This window comes from Ctenocephalides felis, unplaced genomic scaffold, assembly GCF_003426905.1.
Source record: "Ctenocephalides felis isolate EL2017-DRISC unplaced genomic scaffold, ASM342690v1 CF-g0.4_SCAFFOLD_01492, whole genome shotgun sequence".
In the NCBI taxonomy this organism is placed as follows: Eukaryota; Metazoa; Arthropoda; class Insecta; order Siphonaptera; family Pulicidae; genus Ctenocephalides; species Ctenocephalides felis.
Window position 1 is genome coordinate 24,489,455 of NW_020537646.1, and position 25,168 is coordinate 24,514,622.

Genomic DNA, 25,168 nt, shown 5'->3' on the forward strand with positions numbered 1-25,168 from the left:
TATTCAAAAGTTTTAATTTGTTATTTCAAAAAATGACGAAATTTTTAAAAAAATTATAAATTTTCAATATATTTCGAAATTCTCAAAAAAATCTGTGTTATTTATTATTAAAACATTTAAACAAAACTATGTGTATGTGGCATTTAATAAATCATAGATAAATATATATATATATATATATATATATATATATATAAGGTAAATAATTTAGAAAAAAAAATTGAGAAAATTTTTTTGGAAAAATAGATATGGAAAAAAAAATTGAAGAGAAACATTTGGTTTATTTAAAACTATAAACTCGGGTTCATACAAACGATTTTGAAGAAACATAGTATAATGATCAATCGAAAGGCTTTTAATTATTTAAAATCGTTTTTTAGGAAGTGGATATTTGAGAACTAAACTTCACCTTGAGGAAGTAAAAATTACGGTGTTTTATAAAAAGTTCTATGAATTCATCTACACCACTGACAAATTATAATCGAATTTCGAAAATAATGCAGTTTAATTATGATGAGTATATGAAAAGTACATCGTAGTCATAGATAAGACCGTCGTTATGTTGTTTAGCAGGGTTTTTTTTTTTCAAACAAAACTAGTTTGTAGTTATTGCTATAACCCATAATAGAAAAAAGTCTTAATAAAATAAAATTATTCAAAGGGCGGATTTTCAGATATTTCATTGATACTATTCAGCTAACGTTCTAAATGCCGCGCGAAAAGTAAAAATATTTTGATTCAAACGATAAATATCTGATCAATAAATTTTTATTCAATTGCTTATGAATGCACTAGTACAAAATCAGAAATATTATGAAATCGAAACATTACATATATTAACTATAAATATAAATATTTATATTAAATCATACCATAATATGGTAAATTAAATAATATGTGAAAATATATACACATGACTCATTTCGCTATATCACAATTATCAAGGTTTATTTTTCTTGTACATGTTAATAGCTATATTAACGTATGAAAAACATAATTTTAACCTTTATTTATTTACCCGTCTCCTGTTATTATACCACTTCTGATTAAGAAATGATATTAGACAAAATTTGTTAATGCAAAAAGACAAATAGTGTGCTTAATTTAATTATTAATGTGATTATTCAATAAATTAGTTACAACAAAATATAAATAATGTATTAAGTAACAACACCAATAAACTTAAAGCAAAATGCATTAGCTAATATATTATGAATCATATTCATATGCTAATTAGTGGCTCGATTTTTAATCACAAATCTTAACTTCATGATGAAAGTTATTTCTGCTGTATTCCCTATAAGATTTCTAAATCACAATGTCGTATTTGTGGGAACTTTGTCTGTAATATAAGAATCCAGTAATAAGGCTTCAAATAGTTAAATTATACAATAAATTGTAATTCATCATTTAACATACCCTGAGTTTTAGTTCGATCCTATCGATTTCACCTCCCATAAGATCAACTATGTTTTCACCATGTTTCAATAAAAATTCTTCTAATTCATCTATTGTTTTGAAAGACTTGATTTCCTTTAAAAAAAAATAAGACTTACTGAAAATAACTGTTTAAACCGGTGAATGCACATAATGTTAATATACTTCCATGCTAATTAGATTAGTATTAAGAATAATAATAGAATATTAAAGAATAATAAAATATTAACTAATGTAAAAAATATAATATTTTACCTCCAACAAAGCGTTCAGATCTAGCTTGTCTAAATAAGCCCTGGATAATTCCCTCCCATCAAAGTCCATTTCAGCCTAAACAAAATACAAAAAAGCATTAATTCTGCAAAGTCCTTTCTCAAACAAAGAGACGATTAAAACTTTAATGTCTTACTTTATATCTAACCAGAGTATTTCCCATATCTATTCCTTTCACATCATGTATAGCTCGAATCATTATGTCTGATTCTAGTACTGCATTCATATCATCCAATTTTTCTTGTGGAATGGAACTAAGATCATAAGAAATATTATTACAAACTATACAAGAAAAGGTCAAAATTCTACATTTTATCTTTCTTACCGACCCACTAATGCGGCAACATTACTATAAATAATAAAGGACGCTACGCCCCCTAACAAGCCTCCAACCAAAAGTGATCCAATTGAATCAGGAATGGGAGAATTAGTAATGCTTGATAAACCCATACACAAACCAGCAACGCCTACACCCAATACGGCAGCCATGTCTTCTAACATGACCACGTTAACACTGGGATCTTGTCCTCGCAAAATGTAATCTTTTACTGAGATTGAAGCAGCTTTTGCACCTTTCCTGATCGAGTTAAAAGCCATCAGTAAAGTTGCGCCTTCAGATATCATGGAGCCAGCCAGAATGTAATAAGCCTGTAAAAGAAATAAATAAGAAGTTACGATAAATTGACTCAGAAATTTAAAACAAGATAGATATACAAAATTTCATCATAAAAAAGGAAAACTATGATAACTATAATTACCCAATAATAATCTTCTACAGGATGTGGATTAATAACCCATCTACTCCGTGGTAAATCGATAGACCGGTACCAACACAAAAAATGCCTACGCCTGATATAAGAGAAGCAACATATCGCATATTTGAATACCCATAGGGATGTGTCGGATCAGCCATCTGAAATGAATTGAAAAAATAATTATCAATTCTTAATACTTTATTTTTTCCTGCAACTTTTTGCCTTACTTGAACAGACTTATGTATACCATAGGCCAATATAAGTTGATTGATAGTATCAGCCAGAGAATGAATACATTCTGAGAACATACTATTAGATCCTGTGTAAAGCCAGGCAAATAATTTAAAAAGACAGTTTGTTGCATTGATGGCTACAGCAGCTACCACAACACGACCAGATCTTCCCATTAAACCAGATTCTTGTTCCACTTCAGTTCTTGTTCCCATCTCTCGTCTATAGTCTCTCAAACGTCGCTTTTGAGTAAATACATCTGTGAAGAGCTAAAGTAAATTATAAAAATTCATTGAAATAGTGAAATTAATATATTTTAATTACTTTGTTGATAAGTTTTTCTTTCAATTTCCCTCTTTAAATGCTCTTTCCTCAAGTTATCCATTGAACCCCATACCTTGAATACAAACATATCAAATAAAATTAAAATCTGCTGTTAAAAATTAATTATGATTATTTAATCTATTAATCGTTACTTTAATTGCAACAGCCTCAACATCTCTTCGCCAATGAACTATAATTGGTGGTTCAAGTTCATAGGGTGATCTTCGTTTAGTTTTTGGTAACGATTCTAAATCACTTGGTTTTAAAAGAAAATCTGACATTGCTCGTACAGGAGTTATAAAGTTTCTTTCAAGAGAATTAGCAGAATGATCAAATGGTTTTCTGGTTCTCTTAGGTGGTGCAGCTTCTTTTTTGGGTGGTTCTTTTTCTTTTGATGTTGCCTTTTTATCTTTTGTAATAACTATATCCGTGACCTAGTACAAATTGATTAAAAATTATCACAATATACATTAATAGATAGAATATAATAGACAAAATAAACATTAAAATGCTAAGTTGATTTTATAGTCAGAGGGAACTCAATTACACACTTTGTATTGTGGAATCACAAATAATAATTTACTAATTGACAAGTTTACTATCAATATATTTATGAAATTTCTTTCTATATTTTATTACTTACATTTGGCATTGATGGTTCGTGAGGTGGTTGTTCACTTACAATTATTTTTCCTCCTTTAACCAATATTTCTTTAACAAGAATTTCTTCAGGTTTCACAGATTTGACATCTGAACCTGTGGAATTATTTGGAGGTGCGGAATCCTTCGATTGAGACATTGCTCTTGCTAATATAGATAATTTTAGTACTCCAGGAATTTTGTTCCATTGAAAGGGGTAAACCCTTAAATTCTGGCCGTGTTGAGAAATAAGAAGGCTGAATTTTCGAGTTATAACATTTGACTAAAATTGAAATTTTTTAGTATTGGGATTGAATAATTATGATTTTATAATAAGTTTACCTTAGACTGCAACATTTGTGCTGAAAGTGCTCCGCGTTTGCAGAGCACTTTCGTGAAGTCTAAACTTCTGGGCGACATTATATGAACTAATGCCATTCTTTACGATTTCAGAACTATGTTTACAATATAATTTAAAACACTATTGTTCAGTTTTATATAAACATGTTTAATCAAAATAATATTAAATAGATTCATAAGAAAAATATAATAGGTTATGTGAGAATTTTATAAATAAAAATAGTTTCACATTTCTTAATTGATTTGATTATTACATCAAATCAGCAGATTTACATTTTATCTATTTGTAGTTATGTCAAAAATTTAAACGACTCCACGTCAATAAGCAGCTCTTTCCAGTTCTCTTCTGTCAAGAGTTGTCGCAAAACTTGTTCAACAGATTTTGCTGCTTTTGTTGGCTATTGTTAGTTTTTGACATTTCTACGCTTGCGATTTGTTTGGCATTTAGAGGTTACAATTAGAAATCGTTTTATTTCCTTGATGAGTTTCATTTTTTATAAGGTAAATACTACAGTTGTATATAATTAAGTTTTTATAAATAATTAAGGTAAATGATACTCAAAGTAGTTGAAGTGTGAAAATTTTGTCACTTGTCCAGTGACTATTTATATTCGACATCATTGTACATATATAAACTGGCAATAATTAAAAAGGAGGGATTTAAAAACAGTTTCTATCTTGATATTGATTTATATAAAATATATTCCTTTATTTTATAATATTAGTTTTGTACTTTATCTTCTAATTGTGACAATGTTCTTGATAGATGACCTGAAGCTGTCTCTTTGCTGTCAGTAGTATTTGTGAAATTCTTGAAAATAGTAAATTATAAGTAGTTGCTACATTGTGAAGATAAAATGTATATTGGCTAATTTGATACTTATTATTAGAAGTCATGGATGTTCCACAGCTTGCAAATAAAGATCAAGAAATAGCATATTGGAAAGATTTAGCCAATAAATATTTACAAGAGAAAACTGATGCTCAACAAGAATTAGAGGATTTTTCAGAAGAATCTAGACAATTAGAGTGTGAATTGGAAGCTTCTCTTGAACAATCAGAAAATGTAATAAGAGACTTGAGATTAACAATTAGGAATTTACAAGCAGAATTGGAATCTTCGAAGAATAAGTTAGAAAAGCTCGATAAAGAGAACTGCTCACTAGAAATTAATTGCAATGCATTATCATCAGAGAAAGAAAAATTATTAATTTATATTAGGGAACTGGAACAAAAAAATGATGACCTTGAAAGAGCTCATAGAAATGTAACAGAAAGCGTTGCTACATTTGAGGATCTTTTAAATAAAGCCTATGAGAAAAATGCATTGCTAGAAAACGAAGTTGGTGAAAAAGAAAATTTGCAAGTCCAGTTACAACGTATGCGCGATGAAGCTAGAGACTTACAACAAGAACTGAAAATAAAAGTCAAGGATGGTGACAAAAGTTTGATGAATGGTTACAGTAATTCTTATATGAACTTATCTCTAGATTCCAATAGACTACATTGTGAAATGGAAACACAGACAGTGGACAACCAGACATCAGTGAAAAATCAACCATCAAATATCAATGGTAACGGACTAACATCCGGTGGCAGGATAATTGCAATGAATATTGTTGGTGATCTGCTGAGGAAAGTTGGAAATATGGAAGCGAAGCTTTCAAAATTACCCAACGATGGGGGCCTGGTAGCTCAAAATGGAATATACTCAGGAGATACACCACCGAGTACTTACAGAAATCGAAGATCTACTAGAACACCAAACTCTCCTTTAGTCTTAGGATGCAAGTATAATATTCCTAGTTAATTGAAGAAGTGCTTTCAAACTATAGAATTCATTTTGGAGTATGAATCCTAGTTTAACTATTTTAAGTTTGCTTATATTCAATTGCACAAAATGTGCTAATTAAAAATCCAAATCAAAGACACATGTTTGAAATAGAGCAACAATTTAAAATTGTGATATTGAAATCAGAATTTGCACTTCTTGTGTGAGTAGATAGAATATAATGTAAGCACATGACACATATTTATTTGTCAAATATCAACTTCTTTGAATATGCTATATTTATATTCTTTACTGCAATTTTAACATTACCATAGTTTGGCAGGTTAATTACAGCATAGTTTAAGTTGTCATATTTTTATAATTCTTTTAATTATTAGTTTTATATAAATCTTTATAAACTTTGAATACAATTGCACAAAGTTTTTACTGAACACAGATTTTAGTTTTCAAAGGTAATAATTTGTAACTCCATTATTCAATTTGTTGAAACTTGTTCCGGAATATATGTTAGCATAGATTGAATGTACATGAATTCAAATATCAACTATATATTACATATTTATTAAATACATATTGTTGTTTATTCCTATTATGAAATAATTTTTATGGCTTATTCATGCTGATTGACTTCATGGTTCAGAAACCCAAAACTTTTCTCCAAAATCTAAGAATACTTGAAAGTGAAGATAAATTACAAGTTGGAAATAGTTTGTAATTAAAAGTTTGCAATTTAATTTAATAAACTGTCAGAAAGGTTGTGGTGGGTAAAATTTTAAAATCATTGTTGATAACAATTTTCAGAAGTTAATATTTATCAAGAAGTTAAAAAATTAAAGTATTATGTTAACTAATATACCCATGATTTCCAACCAGTGGAGCACCCCTCCACTCCCCCATTTTTTATTCTCACAGAATACTATATATTAATTCGCAGCCTGATAAATAAATTATAATATCAGTTGTATTGATGAAATTATATTATTAAAAAAAATGAGAGAAGCTCAACAATGTTTAAAAAAAAAACAGGGAGCGGGAAGCAGTACGAAAAGGTTGGGAACCACTGTATTAGACTAATATGAAGCTGAAATAGAAATCATACAAACACTGCTTTAATTTGCAATCATTTCTTTTTTAAGGAATTGTTATGTCTAAATGGCAAAATGTTTGATATTTTAAATGAAATGTTGGAAAAATACAGTCCTTAATGTTGGTCAAAATGAGATGGACTTAATGCTGACAACTTCACTATATTGATAGCCATGATTGATTGAAATATTAATCGTTTTTCTATTGTGTAAATCAGTTTTCAATTATGTTACATTTTTACTTTCCTTGTGCGTTATTTTATAAAGTGTCTTAATGTATCGTGAAAGTTCATAGTTTTGTTATTATTTTTAAAATAAAGCACGTTGACATAATTCATCACTCACCATAATTTTTCCGGAAATGTTAATTCTTGATTCACAAAGTTTATGAATTTGAAAGAGAAAGTAGTCATTTCTTTTTTTAGTAGTGTGATAATTTTGCAAACTGTTTTGCACATTGTATTTTTTAATAAAATGTGTTGAAAGACATTATGCTTATATAATTTGTAAAAAGTTTTTAATCGTTAAAAAATACTGTGTGTTTTAATCAAAGTTCAAACTCGTTCGTGATTTTTGAAAACAATGATATTCCAACTTTGTTTGGTAAGTAATTTTTTATTACTTGGCTTATTTGTTTGATTATTGAAAATGCATGTACAAAAATAATTGATTGTTTTTATATTAGTGCTTAGTTATTTTAGTCTATCTGACATTTGAAGTTAATCCTTTCTATACATTTATTTTGATTGATATATGTTTTTATTGTCAAATCCTATGCGTAATTTTTAGTTAACAAAAATTTAAATTGAAATTTGAATCCGCGGAACCAATAAAATATTGTAAAACTAGTGGGGTGCATGGCATCGCGCCTTAAGGCAAATTGCTGGAACTTTCCGTACTGTAATTAAAAATCTTAGTACCAAAAAAAAATACACAAAATGTGTACACATTATTCAAATCTCTATAAAATGTCTGATAATTTGATGTACATATGTCCAATAAACATTTTTGACCGCCAAATAACTCATTTCTATTAAGAGTCCATAACCGCTGGATCTGCCTTCCCAAAAATTTCTTTTCTCAAAAAGTTCTTTATATTGTCAATACAAGTAAAATGCTTTTTGAATTATTTAAATCAGACGCTCCGTTCTCTTAAAAACTGAGTTATTGTTTTTGGATTTTTTTGCCCCGTATCTTCGGAACGGGTAGACCTGCCTTCGCCAAAAACTAATCAGCACGTCTCCTTATCAATACGAATCGAATGTTTTTTGAATTATTCAAATCGGTTGATCAGTGTTCCCGAAATCGTCGACGGAAATTCGTATCCGCACACACACACACACACATACATCCATGTTTTCTAAGGTATGACAAAATATTCTGAAACCGAAGTTAGTTAAATTTGTTATACATTTTTTATAGGTGGTAATAAAATAGCATAAATTTTCTGAAATTATATTTAAGTAACAATTTTGAAAATACATTTCTGTATAAATCTGCTATTACATAATTAGTTTTTGTAATCAACATGAAAGAAATCAAAAGTATTTACAAACCCTGAGCGCATAAAATATGTAATTAATCAACAAATAAATTTGTATCGGTAACAACAAAATTAACAACTTAAACAAAATAAATATTATATTAATTAACAAAGAAAACTTTACACAAAACATTAAGTTTTAGTTGACTATGCAAATGACACATTTACAGATATAAGACATGTATAAAAGTATATAAGCAATTTCTTAATTCTATATATTCTACATGTATGGTCTCTGGTACATTCTGCGCTAAAACTACGTAGAATTAATTGATGCAATTAGTTAACACAGATCTTTGAAACACGTTTTATTTATCGACTTCAATAACCTTCATTTTTAATTTAATTATTACAATTTCAAATATTCCTAGCCTAATTAATAAATAAATATTTCTCCATTAGTGAATCTTTTTGTGGTATCCGTTTGACTCTTTCTTTGCCGTGCCGTTGCCGACTGCTTTCACTCCGTTTGCTGTTTTTCTGTCTCGTTTTCCCTGAAATTAATATAAGTTTTTGATTAATTAATTTGTTCAAGTTTTGCCAAGCAAACAAAGATGGACCGTAGCCTTGGAATTATTTAAGAACGATTTTTGAACAAATCATACTTAATAGTTTCAATCGAAGTCCTAAAAGGGCATAACAGAAAAGTGCAGTTCAAAATTTTATACGGCTAGAATTCTATAAATAAATGATCGTATTTACAAATCAGGGTTTTTATGTAATAGTTTCGATCCTGTTATTTTTTAACATAAATGAAACGATTACATAAAAATCAGAGTTGTAAGTAAAATTTTGCCTTAAGGCAAGTTGCATGAATTTCCCGATAAGTATGCATAATCAACCTAATCAATAAGAATTGAAATTCAGCTATTTAGATCAAATGTTCAACTCTTCATTTCGAAAATAACATTTTCGCTTTCAATAAAAAAATAATCAATACAATTTCCAATTATTTTCGAATACACATAATATCATCTGTAATTGTATAAATTGAATTAGTTTGTTTAACACCTTCTACTTAGTGTTCTACACATTTATTTCATTCAAGTCTAGACGTCAACTGTAATTAGTAAATGTCTATGTAAAACCGAAAAATGTACATATGCTCTTCGGCACAGATTCTGATTAGAATCCTTCAAGTTCGTAAAAAGATTCTTATTAGAATCGTTCAAGCTCGTGAAAGATTCTGATTAGAATCATTGGAATTCTGAACTTTGGTGAATTTTTATAAGCCAATTGCTTATCATAGGTCTTATATTATATAAAGTATGTTATTTCATACTGCGTAATCTATCGCCACACAAAGTTTAATCGAAAACGTCACATTTAAAAAAAAAAAAATTACGAAGAAACAGCCCGGCCGATCTTTACCAAAAACGAATCAACGAAAATCCCAACCAATATCTTTGGAAGAGTTCTCGAATTTTTGGGAAAATTTATAAAGTGGATCCAGTCATTTTTGAGAAAACGTCGACGAAATGTCTAGCCGTTTTTGAGAAATCGTCGATAAAATTTCACTCACCTACGGATTCACTATCGGATTCAGAATGACTTGAAACGTCGAGAAAACATCAAATTAACAAATCGCATTTTTTGCACCAACACAAACTTCCCTTTCGGGAAGTTAAAAATATAATATTTGGCTGATCTAACTACGAGCACACTAATTTCAATTAATTTTATTTCTTTTTAGCAACGAAAATATTATTATTAACAACTTATTAACAACAAATATTATACTATAAAGTATATCGATAATTAATCTTCACTCAATAAATTGCTTTAATATTTTTTTCGATATTTTATTAACAGCAATCTATACTTAACGAGTCCTAAGGGTTGTTGTGATGATTACATATTATGTGGCCTTATAGATGGCAACCCAATGGTTGTCCATTCTATATTTGAACGATTTATTATTAGAAATTCTAATGCTGATGAAGTCTTATTGGTTGCAGCAATATTGGGCAAGGGCTATTACCACTTGGAAATATATTGCTATTTATATTTTCGAGCAAAAGCCGATGTTACTTTGTAACAAATCATTCGATTGACATCAAGCTTTCAGAGAAGAAAACTTCCTTTTGAATTAAAGACCATAGACTAACCAATCATTATTTGCTTTAAAAAATCGAATTTTAGGCTCTGTGCTTGTTTATTTAATTGATCTTATTTAATGGATCTAAAAAACGTATTAGTCCAGTAATTATAGTAAGTTAACATCGGAATTCTAGATACCCAGCTGTAAATTCTTATATATTGACACCTTAAAGTTGTCTCAAAACCTACATATGGTATTGTCACCCTACCATAGAGACGAATTCTGAGATTCTTACCTAATATAAGCTTAAATGACTGGACTATATTGTATTTAATCATATGTTATTTCGTTTCCTAATCTTTTTTTTAAATTATTTTTTGAACAGCAACCAGAACTTACGAGCCTTGTAAGTTGATGTACTGACAATTGACAAAATACTAGTCGGTTTTATAGATGGCAACGCAAACAGTCCCATTCATATCATCCCATGTAATCTCTGTTTGATGAACTATTATTACAATTTCTGTAATAGGGGGCAGCAATGCCGGATCAGGACTATTTTTACTTGGAAACATATTTAATAATAATTTTATAATTACCTTTTCGATGTATGCCTTGACGTAGAAATTGCCGAAAAGTATTATGAAGGAAATCATGTAGGAAACTAAAGCGTAATGCATCCATAAGGGGAATTCACAGCCTGTACGAATGCCATTGATACCCAAAATTAAAGCGCTAGTGAACTGGATCTGTGGAGAAAAATCAATATTTATTAATAAATTTCTGGAAATTCAAAATATTTGATAATGCAATCTTAGGTACATGTTTTTGTTACACCGTAACTCTGTTCTAAAATCATTCAAATTTTTTTTTGGATTGAATGATCTATTTTTGTAAGAGGTTTGCATGTTTCAAGAAAATCAAAGTCAATCCAATAATTTTATTTTATTTTTTGCATGCGTTATTGAACCTTAATTCTACAGCATATGAGTAATATGTTTTTAAGTTTTTTTTCAATACTTCAATTTAATCAACATCTGCATCAAAATGTGCTAGTTCTAATGATTTATTGATCTTTTTAATTAAACAAATTCTTCAGAACGCAATATTGCTGTAATTGCTACTTACCAATTGCATGATTGTCAAGTATTTCTTCCACCAAAGATATTTGGCAACTTGTGGTCCGAGGGCAGACAGACCATAGTAGGAATACATCAGAACGTGAATGAAACTGTTGACCATTGCTGGTAGGAATGCTAAAAATTAATAATTCAAAATTAATAACTAATATTGAAATTAACCAATGATAAATTTCAAAACTTATTAATAAATTATTTCTTAATCATTTTGCTCTTAAATGGTAATTTGAATATTCAGAAAATAAAATCATGGTCCGTTTTGTGTAATCGATGTGAATATTTAATATTAATATCGTTTGAATATAGAAATTGTTTTTTTTAATTTTATGAACCGATATCAATTGGAAACTATAAATATAATTTATTTTGACGAAACTTGGCTCTACTGTTTCTTCAAAATTATCAGCTGAATACCCAACTGTCGATTAAATCTTGTTTCTTAGTTTTTGGAATAAGATTTTTTTAACTATATCTCTTGATAATAAAACTAAAATTTATTAAAAACTCAACGAATAATTTATAGATTTATATAATTATTTTTTTCTAAAAAATATTTCAAGATTATTTTTATCAGATTTTCAAATTTCAAATTTGCATGAGATACATACATCTAATTCAAATTAATAACATACTTGAAATACTCGTATATATAAGTATATAAAAATGTCGCTAATATATTATTCATGCAAAAAACGAATTAGAATTCTATATTAGATATCAAAATCAAATCCGATTCAAATCAAATCAAATTTTGAATAATCAATAGCTTTTTTATTACAAATGTAGGTTAGAGGTGTTTATTAGCATGATAGTAGCAGGAATAATTAGCACATTTTTGAAAAATCTAAAATCAAGTTTGAAATAATTAATTTGTATATAAATTCGATTTTAAGTGTGGAGTGGTACTTTCAAATATCGTGATGAAATATTTAATTTTTAATTGGTTAAATTATTATTATTCATGTATATTTAAATTTATAAAGCGAAAGATTTTTGCGTACTTGATTTGAAAATTAGTTCGTATGCTGATATTGTTTACCAAATTAATTATTATAAATAAAAAAATTATAATATTGATTGAATTTTGATTCCAACTTACTTGACCCACTCGGCACCCATTTAATACCGATCCACCACAAAGAAAACATGGTACTATGATGGTACACATGAAGGAAAGTCAGCTGTTCATCTTTCTTTCTCAAAATGAAGAAAAATGTATCACAGAATTCTAATAATTTTGAAAAATAATACCACCAAACAGCATTTGCAATCTGGAATAAAAAAAATAATATTAATATTGATTAATTAATTAATCAAAATCATCATTAATCAAAACATATATTAAATATATTGTAATGTAAAGTGTGCTTTGGAACCACATATGACTTTTTATAATGAATAATTGAACAGTAAAAAATGATCAAACTCGACTTGCATTTTTGTTGACCCAAGTTTTTGGACACAAACTTGGATATGTGGTTTATAATTATATGTTCATATAATTATACAGAACTTTCTTGTTTGTAACGATACAGAATAATTCAATAATAATGAGTTCAGTTATTGTTTTTTTTTATTGCGAAATTATATATAAAGTCAATTCAAAATTTATATGCATACTTTTGCACCGACAACCTCATTGTGTCTTGCCTTCTTTTAATTGTTTTGATGTAAATTTAAAACGATTCGCTTAATCATGTTGTTCGCTATATTTTTGTAAATGCATCTCAATTTGCATAAAGTTGCTTCCGCAAATTTTGCTGCTGTTATTTAAAATGCACATTAATTTAATTTGACATCATTTTTGATTTTGTATACTACCAGTAGTTGCTATCTAGCTTATACAAATATTCCGGCGTTATAATAAATAACTCAGTGACGCAGGAGGCGAGAATTAAATTTGTAGATCAAATTAGTTGATTAGAATACAATTGAAAAAGTTTCCAATAAATGAGCATGCATATAAACAAAAAAACTTTGTTGAATTTTAACGTTTTTTAATGAGATATTTAAATCAATACGTGTTTTACAATAATGTTAAAATAACTAAATGAAAATAATATAATTTTTCCATGAAATCAATTTTTGGAAGAAGTTTTAGATATAAAACTTAAACTAGAAAACGCGCAAATATAAAAAAACAATGTTATAGTAACTGCATATTTCTGATGTGTCATGATAACACATTCATATACTTAGGTTTTATGTGTAAAATTCCTGATCGCTCAGCAAATACATAACATTTTGACAGTTTTTACTATAAATTTAGGGGAAAGTCCACAGGTGGCAGACATCTAAGGTTATTTATAAATAAATCAAAAAATATTTTACGAAATGTTTATTGAATTCTGATTTATGGTAGATAACAAAGTTAGAAATCAAACTAAATTAACAAAACCGCAATCTTTGCTAAAAATAATTAATACTATCAATCAAACTTTGCTATCAAAAAATATGATTTTAAACAGTGGCACCTAGTACCGGACATTTCAAAAATAACCTACATTGATCACATATGTAGCCATCTCCACGCTCTGGAATGTCTGCACATGTGTGTTTGACAAATATTCTTAGATATTGCAAAAAAAGTCACTATTCATACACCCTTTTGGCAGGGCCACACAGATGCTCTCAGCTAGTGCATTCATAAGCTTCTCATTCTTTGATTAGAAAATACGAAAAATGTGGGTGACCGTTAGCACTCATAAAGAATAAAATTAAATTTTTGGAATAAATTACGTAAATTCTTACAAGAAATATCGATATGTTTACTGTCTGGCACTAAGGGACAGACATTTTCGTTCATTTGATGGCACCAACTAAAATTGGTTAAAAGATCTAATGATATTCTACCATTTTACAAATATATAATCAAGTATAACTTTTATCTTTGCATATCACTCAAATGTAAATGCATAAATATGCTAGAATTACTTCCATTGATATTTAGGTGACGCCGTGATTTTGCGCCTAAAACAGCACATTTTGCTACCGCCGTGGCCGTGTGCGTCACAGTTGAGTCTTGGGGCGTGATCCTGCACCCGTTTGCCCCCCGCGCCCCTTTTACTTGTATTTTGAAATGAAAAGATTTATACTCGCTTAAATAATACGTGTTAAATATAGTGTCCGGTCCTTGGTGCCGTCCGGCGTTACGGGACTTCCCTCTATATGAAGAAAGGAGCGTAGGGTTGCCATGACAACTCTATGTAGCGATGGGTTATTTTATCCGAAAGTATTCCCCTAAATCTATTCGTACAATTGTCCATTACCTGCAATTCGTCTGGATGTTCATCGTTCTGCCTGCAAGGTTCGCAAACGTAGCTGTATTTCAGCCTGGTAGCGGCAGTGAACAATTGGATTGCGATATAACCATTCAATACGGCCATGGCTAGGTTATAAGGCACTAGGGCCCACGTCAGTTTGAATGCGTGCCTGTGTTTCATTATTTTTGGTCCTATCCATACTATGAATAAATATATCATGGTATAGAAAAGGGTTGGAAGCGGCGAGTCTACTAGAAGCCATCCTTTTGTCCTATTATCTGAAAGAGAAAATGAAAGTTATAAATCTTCAGAAATAATGTTCTTAACTGTAATATATGTAACCTGGTGAGGCCCTTCAGTAGTATACTGATATGCCAGCTTTTAAAAATATGTTTTGTATTACATAATAGTACAAAATTCAAATTATTTTAACCCTCCGTCGGTCGGATATTTATTCACCTTCGAACGGTCGGAGTGGTCTGGCTGGACCACCATTCATTTTACATACATTTATATGGGGTAAATGAGTTTTTAGTAGTCTTATATATTACCTATTATTAGTAATAAATATTTATAGTTTTGATTTTTTCTTTTTCTTACCGTCTTTCACATGTGTTGAGCTTGCTTATAATAGAAAAAATTATATATTATATTATATTATAAAAAAAAAATAAAAAAAAAATAAAAAAATATAAAAAAATCGTTGCTTTTTTATTATTTTTATTTTTCTGTTTTATATCAATGAAAAACACTATTTATTATTTTTGGGCTCCTTTGAAATGAATGTGAAATTCAAATGAAAACGAAATGAGGTGCGTCGCCTTTGAAATGAGCTGTAAAATTCAAGTTGAAAATATAATTTCACTACGGGTTTTTCAAAAAAAATTTCGAAGTACGGGTAGAAAAATTGTTGACAATGTGCGCATTACTCATACGATTTTCAGTGTTTTCGATGACCAATAAGTTTGGTAGCTTTTCAAGAAACTCTCGTCGTGAAAATGCTAACATTCATGTTACAACACATAGCAAAGAATATATAATAAAATGCAGTTTAATTAGAAAATTAGAAAAAAGACAAAATACTGGTTTACATATATCAAAAAGCGTATATTTCATACAAAATGTATGGGTGGTCTAGACAGTTCGAAGAATAAAAAAGTTAATATCCTTATAATTATCCTTCTGTACATTTTTTGTCCTGATTTTTTCATTGATCGACAGCTAATGAAATTTTAGGAAAAGTCAAGAAATTTCAAGTCGATAGGATTACTAGAAGTATTTTTCTTAAATTGAAGTCGAAAAAAGTCTGGCCAGACCACACCGACCGACGGAGGGTTAATTATATGATAAATTTTAAGTTCTAATAATAAAAATCTATTAAATATAATATATATCAAGTACTAATTGCTGTTTTAAAGCTGAGTTTAAAAAATCAAATTAGCCAATAGCTTGAAATTTCAAAATAATAATCTAAAACTTTTTTCTATAATTTTTGCAACTATGATTTTTTATTATCTCACGAATGAATTGAAAATGACACGGAACAACTAATATTCTATTTAATGTTTATAACTCAAAAAATAATAATTAACAAACATGCGATATCATGGCAGAGAAAGTTTTTTAGCGGAATTTAGATTAAATGGTTAACACAAAGACTATATGTTTGACTAGAATCTTTTGTATGAAAAGTATTACAATCTGTCATGCAACAACGTATAATATATACCGTTGACACTTTCAATTACTTTCATCCTTATATTAATCATAAATCATAAAATAATATGTCTAGCTTCATAGTAATTTCTCTTCCCTGCAAATGAGTAGTTAAATTGATGATTTATAGTTTCTTAAGACATAAATTGCGTGTTATAATATTTTATTCTATATTATTTAGGACTGCCATCAGTCAAGATTTGTTGCAAGTATTATCAAAACAATATAGTACAATATTATAATATTTTACTGTATAGTTATAGAAGTTTTATAGTAATTACTCTTATCAGCCTTTTTTTAGTTAAATAATTCAAGTATAAAATTTTATTTTCCATATTCTTTCAATATAATAAATTTCAAGCAAACCGCTACAAAATTTGTTTATATTACATACATTCAAGTAATTAGTTGGACATTTTTTATAAAGAAATTTAAAATTCAATCTTTCTTTCATTTTTGACTCGTCATTCGATTCGATTTGGGAAAGTATTCTACATATAAAATATACAAAATATATAAATGAAGGTCATGTAATAATGTGTAACGGATGTCTAGTCGGCCTGAGGCACTGCCGGCCAAAGATTAGAAATAAAATAAACTACATATCTGTTGTAAGTGCAACTGGACCAAACTTAAGTTTAATGCACAATACTAATAAAATCGAATGCATGTAAAATAAAAATGCAATCAAAACAAATTATGAGGTAATACATTTGTATACAGAAACGAAAAATCTAAAATTTACAAATACAAAAAATTATAGTTACACAGAGAATGAGAAAAAATGAATTATATGAAATATTTAATTTCATAAATACAAGAAAATTTTATAATAAAAGCTTGGAAAATAGTCATAATTACATTTCCACAATAAAATTTTAAATATTTTGTAATTTTCATAAATTTTTAAAGATTGTACATCCGCATAACGTGCTGTGTGTACGGGTGTCGTCCATGGACGGCATGGTTTATGCTGGTCTCAATTTTAAGATTTATCACTGAGTTAAACTATTGGTGATTTCTAGTTAATTAGAATCGCAATTTTTAATTTTTCAACGTATTTTTATTGATAATGATGGAATTATCCTAAAATATATCTTTGCACCTGGGTTCGGCCAATGGCACTACTAATGACACGAAAGGGTTAAATACTTATATATTTGCTTTATTATGGTATTGGGTTTTTACAAGTATATGCTTAGATCTGTTTTTTATTTCATGATTAAGCCTCACTACATTACATTTTGCAACGCGATTAATTTTTCTTGTTTCAGTTTTATTGCAAATATTTTCTTTATTATCAAATCCCACATATCTTGAAGTGATTTTACGACTTTAACGCTGACTTTTATTTATGGCTAATAAATTATAATAAACGCGCAATTAATAATAGTTGTACCATGAATAAATTTATTGATATCTAACACTGTTGTAATTGTATTCATTGTTTTACGTGTTTTACGATTAACTATTACAATATTTATATTTTTTACATGGTAACCAAATTTTGACCAAATTTTGTAGCTTTTAAATATTTAGCACTTATAACTTAAAATATATAACATTTATATTTTGATATAACTTATAAGTCATATTGCTCCACCTATATACAATTGATTATTGATTAAACATATTAAAAGAAAACATTCAAGAAAACCTAATTCACAACCTGCGATTTAATTTTTACAAATTAAAATTTACATTAGATTCATAGTCAGATATGATATAAGTAACCTTATATAGCATCTAATTAGTAATTTTTGTTTATTTTTTTTGGCCATATTTTTAAACCAATTTAATTAAATTTAACTAGCTAAATACAAATAATATTAATTTATTATTATTTTATAAAATATGATTTCGTATAGCGATAACTGGTTAAAAAAATGTTAATGATTGTGACATCAGAGACATCAACTTTCACTCTTTTTATTCTTGTTTTTGACATATTGTTTTACATTTCATTTCTGCTTTGTAGTTGGAATATTATATATTACCGTATTTTTTATCATCACCTTATTTATTGTGTTAAATTTAGTATGGGATTCACCTGAAGATATATAAATAAATTTATTTTTCATTGGCGGGAAGGAGGGGTAATTTCAAATATTACCACGTATCACCAAGGAGTCCCAAAATCCTTAAAACGTCGATCTCGTGATTAATGGACACCCCTAACTTTAATGTTTTCAATGACGCATCAGAAAGATGCACTTATGATGAAGTTTTTATTTGACGTTTTGTAGGTTAGGTTTTATGTGTTGAAATGCTTGATCGCATAGGTAATACATAGCTGTTTGACAGTTATTAATACCAATTTATATGAAGATATGAACATAGCGTTGCCATAACATGTATTTTATCGGAGAATAGGTACCAAAAATTGTTTCATTACCAAAAAGGGCCCAGTGGTGGCGAAAGTCCCGGGTTTGCTTGTTTTATTTTTGCCACGGCCCAAGCCTGCATCAGGCAGCTTTGATGTCAAATTTCGACTTGGGGTTATAGATCCTAATATAATTTCACGTGAAAATCGCCTTCGCTATTACACGTAAGAGCCAATATAAAAACTAAGAGAATGGTACACCGATGAGTTGCCTCTCATAAAATATTAGGTAAAGCATTCAACAAACAGCTTGTAGGACATGTAAGGTTAAGTAGTCCTGATTACTGTTGAATCAATGAAGAAATAAAAAAGAAAGTTCAAAGAAAAGTTTTTTGAAAAACAGTTTCGGTTTCTAAGACTGGTTCTTGTTTGTCCAAATGACATAAAATGGAATCTTTCGCAATAATGTAATTTAATGACATTTGCGACAAAAATTCATCAGTGAAATGGTAATGCCTTGAGGTACTGATATTGAATTTTATAGCCATAACCGATGTCTAAGAATGTTTTTTTTATTTAATCTGTTCTTTTTCATCACGCACCTCGGCTTCGGTAATTCCTAACCACAGTTAACATATAGTACGCGGTGTTTACAAACCGCTATGTCTGAACAATGCACGATCTTAATAGATCTAGCGGAACCATATGTCGAAGAATAAAATGAGAAAAAAAAATAAGATGGAAATGTAGACTGACATGAACGAAGGTCGGTGTTTTTATTACTTCTTTCTCGTGGCTATCAACTCTTCTTTAGCCCAAATACTGTATAGAAAGTTACAGAAAATCAATGTCACAACACATTTGACTATGGAACAAGTTGATAAGCGTTTAAAAAATATCTGACTTCACTTTTATCTTACGAAATTTTAATGCATTACATGGACCATATTTTATTACCTCAGCATTTATTTTAACGCCAAATAATTCATGTTTATGAATATTGCATACTAGATAGCATAAACTTATCTCTTCCAGTGCAACTGCGAATTATATTATTGCTATAAAATTTGCTAAAACCAGTGGTGCATGGCAAAGTGCATTAAAGCAAAATGCTGATATTTTCTGTATCGTAATTGAGAATTTTTAAATGCATAAATATTTTTTGAAATTTTTGAAAAAAATAATTTTTTGAGAATCTTGAATCCTTTTGATTTTTTTTCACATTTTAGAAAAATTTGAACACATTTGCAATGTTTTGAAATACTTTAAAGAAAAAGACTTTTTTAATCATTTTGATTTTTTTTTAATTTTGATATTATTGAAACATCTTGAATTTTTTAAGGCAATCGCGTTGCTTAGTTGTTTTAGAAACGAAATAACCTCTAGAAACCCATAAACATGTAAACAGAATTTATACTTATTATTAAAATTTGTACAAAGCATTTGATTTTATTGTTTGGTAAGCATATGCCTAATGATCTTTTTGATCACCAAATGGCATTTTTTTTAATGTATCTTCAAAATGGATGAACCTGCCTTTGCTAAAAACAGCACCTCTCCCTATCAATAGGAATCGAACATTTTTTGAATCATTCAAATCGGTTGATCTGTGCTCTTGAAATCGTCGACGAAAAATTGTATTTGCACACACTCACACGCACATAATTTTTTTCTGTATTTTCTAATTTTCTAATTATAAAGTATTCTATAATATTCAGGAGGTTTGGAAAAGTAATTTTTATAACGTAATGAAAATTTTTTCGCGATTTCTTTTACTTGTCCTAGGAGAAGTTAAGGATTTCTTAGAGGTTTTCATATAATTTTTACACTATTAGACGATATTCAATCATATATTTTATTTATTTATTAAAATAGCAATCAAGATACAATTTAATCTTACGGGCTATTGTGACACAAACGAGAGGAATCGAAACAAATAATAATAATAGAAGAAAGCAAAAGAAAAAAAAGAGGTAATTATCTAGAGTTCCCAATGAGTGGATCCTAGTGAATTAATATATAATTTATTGAAATTTATACAACTTTATTGGATTATTTTATTGCAAGCTTTTCAAATATTAAACATAATTTGCAGTTTGCATTTCTTTAGTTAATCTTGGGCTGGATTTCATTGTCATTCCGGCGGTGTATTGAACATTGTATAAGATTCATTCAAGCCATTTACAATTATTCAATTGACAGCGTTTTTTATATGAATGGCGAACCATTCAACTCTTTCAATACACTTGTTTGAGTATCTTATTAGTGTTGAATACTGGGAAGTTTTTGCAACATGACGCCAGAAAAATACAATTGCAAAAAGTATATAATTGTAATTAGATTAAATATTTTATTATATAAAACGTTAGTAGTTAAAAAAAAAAGCTTCTGTCTGGTTTGGTTTTACAGTTTGTTTTAGGTATTATATTCAAAACAACTCTGTTAAAATTATGTCGCGCCTTTATTTACGGTTTAACATCCCAATATTAATAATAAGTTTAAATATAGATTTTTGAACAGTCTAAAACGTATATAAAATGCACAAAAAAACTATACTTTCGTTATCAAATTCATAAGATATGAGGTATATGATTCCAAATTCGTGATTTATTAACCTCATATACACTTATAAACTTTCACAATAATTCACAAATTATAAAATACTTTCTCTTGGAATATTTTTTTGGTAATTTTATAGTCACACACAAATGTGTGCATACATATGTATATGAAGAAGAAGAATTTTTTATCAAAATGTTTATATATATATATATATATATATAAAAAATTTATTTTTGTGACTTATGTTTGCATGATAAAAATAAAATTTAAAAAAATATGCAACAGTATTTAAATCAATTTGAAGAAAGTAGTAAAATCAACAAAGAATGATTCGATTCACTGACTTGGAATATTTTTGGTAACAACGGATATATTTAAATTACTATATTTACAATTTTTTATGTACAAAATTTTCAAACAGAACTTTGTATACTGAATTCATCGTTTTATGCATCATTGATTATTTAGCAATGAAGCAACAATAATTGTGGATGATTCATTATTGTAATATATTTTAAGTATTTAAAATCATAGTGTTACATTTTCATATGATTTTTTAATTTTACTAAAATAAACAAATTACTCACCTGCAAAAGACAGTGTCCAAAGATAGTAATCGTACGCCTCATTGAGCATTGTATGCGTTGAATTAATTAATGCCGCCATACTTTAAAAGCTGTAAAACGAGATTTAAAAATAATTAGAAATCTGTCCAAATAAATGTGCTCCATATATGCAATATATATATATATATATGCATGTAATTTACATTTAGGAACAAGAAATATTCGTAATTTGTGCATTAAGAGAATCTTAACAAATTTAAGAAATTCTAATTTAAAATTGTTATTCTGGATTTTTGTTATTTTTGGATTATAGTTATGGTTTCAACAAAGTTAATCTAGTTAATAAACCTACTTCATGGAGAGATAGTATAGACAATAATTTTGACTAAAAGTTTAGCCAGAATAAAACAATTGTTTATCTCAAATAAACTTTTGTTTAAGTCCTTATATTAATTTTATAATTCAATTAATAAGGAATTAAGATTACTTATCGTAGCAACTCGAGAAAAATTAGTTTCGTTGTAGATAATTAAAAATATTGATCTGGATTTATTTAGATTTTTGTTGTTTTCGGATTACTTTAGATGATAATCTAGCTATTGAAGGGTAGACGAAATTTTCATGTTGTTTTTTAAATGTCTTCAATAAGAAGTAATGGAAATTATTAAACAAATATTGTTTGGTTATAGAGAATCTCACTATTTCCAAAGAAGCACATCGCACATTTATGAAGCACAAAATTGATAAAGTCAAACTTTCTAAGAAAATTTATTTAACCTTTCAACTTACTTTTCTACACTATTTTCTTTAAATATTATAACTTGCACATAAATTTAGAAAAACACACTGCACACTGCCAAAATAATTGTCCTCAATGGCGACATGTAAAAATTGCGCCGCAAAATAAAAAAAATCTATTATCCCCTTTGAAATAAAAACTGCGAAGGCGCGACGAACGAAAAATTTTGGTTTCCAACAAGCTCGCGCGCTCGTTATCGAATGTGTCTAGAATTCGGGGCTCAGTGTGAGGTACCGCGGTTGCGGCTTGGAGGCCGGAAGGGGTTCGGTCAATTCACCTTCAATTATCAGCTGAACAAACACATCACTTGGTAAAGAAAGGTAAAAGTGGCCACAGGTGGGAAAACAGATTACCAATGATCGGCTGTATACATCATAAAGCTCCCGAGGAATATTTTTTTGATCGCGCTGCTATGCTCTTGCAGAGACGTTCTTCAGTTCGCGCCTGGCGGTGGTTGTGTGAGCATCCACGTTGCGTTGGAAGAAATTGAAATAAATGTATATAATTCAGTTTTCGACTATACTATACCTAGGTTTTTTAATTTAATTACTTAGTATATTCTAAAAGTGAAAAATCGAGGGATGGCGGATACAATGTGATAATCGTGTTCATTATGGAAAAGCCTATTCACAGTGGGTCGCGATGCGCAAACAAAATACAGTAGAACGTGGATTAACCGGACTAATTGTTATCGATAGGCATTCGGATAATCGAAAATCGGATAATCCAATGTATTAAGAATAATATTGTGTGTTTATTAAAAATAACAAATACATACCAACGAAAATCAATGTTTATTAAGAAATTAACACTTCCTTACATATGTACATACATATTATCTTAGATAACATTACATAGAAATACTAAACTGAAACATTAATCATACAAAAATTCGAATTGTAAGTATGTACATACATATAAATTGGTCGCGGTCGGTAGTCCGGATAATCGTGAATCCGTATAACTGAGGTCCGGATAATCGAGTTTTTACTGTATATCATTTGCAATGAAAATTTACTACTTCAATTAAACTACTTCAAATTTGCTGATAATAAAGGTTATAGTCTAGTGTAAAACTATATTTCCGAAAAGGATCTTCAATAATTTTTGATAACCCTGACAGATTAAGTCATAATAAACTTATTGTGTAATTTGATTTATCACTTCTATTTATTTTTGTATAGAATTATCTTATTTTGAAAGAAAGATTTAAAATATTAGCGCGATTTTGCTCATTCGTCGATAAGAAATAAATATTATATATATATATATATATATATATATGTGAGGATATTAAACGTTTACTGTGTAGTAATACAAAAAATTGACAAAAATACGTTTGTTTCTTCTTAAAGTTCTTTCCAATGCATTATTACGTGTGGATATCATACGAATTTCTATATTACATTTTCATATTTTGAACTTAAAAATTAATCAGGTAGTAACAAGGGCTGAGACATTATAATTAAAATCTTCTTATTTTGACAATTATGTTGCAATTTGGCTTTCAATTCCTGTTTATTTCTAAGCAAAACACATATGTAGTGCAAATGAATTTGATTAACTTGAAATGATTTATAAACATTTTCTAATATACATTATTTTAGAATGAAAATAAAAATAGATTGATATTTTAGAAGTAAATTCACTTGTCATTTGTGTTTTTAAACCTTGAATCAAAATGCAATATTAAACATTTATCAAACTTTTTGTAGTCGTTGAAAATTAAGTGTTTTCGGGTTTTTAGGATTCGAGGATTTCAACTGTTGAAACTATTGACATTCAAGAGTTTTCAGGGTTGAATTCAATTATTTCAAATTAAAACAATAGATGTGCGCATTTTTTTATCTGACGACAATAAATTTATTATTTTATAGCTGTTATTTAGATTAGAAAAAAGGAATTAATAAATCTACATACCGACCTACAGATGCCATTGTCATGAAGTGATGACATTGAAATCAAATAAAATGTTACTAATTAATTAGTTGGTAATTGATACTTTCATTTTCTAGAAAGCGTAGCTATTAGTAAATGTATAACTACAGTCTACGTTAATTAATGTCAACGTATTTTGAATTATACTTAGAAAGAACAATATGCAATTTGTAATTATGATTGGTAGTTTAGCTCTATGGAAAATTTGAACATAATGAGGCCAGATTGTTTTTTTGCTATTTTTACAATTATTTAATAATAAATATAACTATTGGTTCATGGCATCGTGTCTCAAGGCAAGTTTCTGGAATTTAGCTTTAGATTATTTGAAGACTTTGAAAAAAAATAGATTTTTGAGAATTTTGAAATTTTTGGCAAAATT

General features: G+C 28.4%; 3 protein-coding genes across 3 annotated transcripts; 1 reads left to right on the forward strand and 2 right to left on the reverse strand.

Annotated features, from left to right (window-relative positions):
• Positions 1-1,236: 1,236 nt before the first annotated feature.
• On the reverse strand, positions 1,237-4,139 carry LOC113370449 (zinc transporter 9-like). The gene is given in 12 exon segments (XM_026611117.1): positions 1,237-1,342; positions 1,420-1,533; positions 1,693-1,767; positions 1,847-1,964; positions 2,036-2,358; positions 2,469-2,497; positions 2,500-2,623; positions 2,693-2,955; positions 3,021-3,093; positions 3,173-3,454; positions 3,664-3,942; positions 4,002-4,139. Coding segments are annotated over 12 exon segments (1,821 nt in total). The 5' UTR covers positions 4,098-4,139; the 3' UTR covers positions 1,237-1,297.
• A 300-nt stretch (positions 4,140-4,439) lies between these two features.
• Positions 4,440-5,957, forward strand: LOC113370604 (nuclear distribution protein nudE-like 1-B). The gene is made up of 2 exons (XM_026611297.1): positions 4,440-4,520; positions 4,786-5,957. The coding sequence occupies exon 2, from the start codon at positions 4,915-4,917 to the stop codon at positions 5,827-5,829; it is 915 nt and encodes a 304-aa protein (XP_026467082.1). The 5' UTR covers positions 4,440-4,520; positions 4,786-4,914; the 3' UTR covers positions 5,830-5,957.
• Positions 5,958-8,837: 2,880 nt separating this feature from the next.
• On the reverse strand, positions 8,838-22,994 carry LOC113371081 (elongation of very long chain fatty acids protein 4-like). Its single transcript, XM_026611727.1, has 7 exons — positions 22,839-22,994; positions 22,071-22,159; positions 14,889-15,160; positions 12,719-12,890; positions 11,609-11,736; positions 11,080-11,229; positions 8,838-8,933 (listed from the first exon to the last, which is right to left on the reverse strand). The coding sequence occupies exons 2-7, from the start codon at positions 22,147-22,149 to the stop codon at positions 8,838-8,840; spliced, it is 897 nt and encodes a 298-aa protein (XP_026467512.1). The 5' UTR covers positions 22,150-22,159; positions 22,839-22,994.
• Between the last annotated feature and the right edge of the window lie 2,174 nt (positions 22,995-25,168).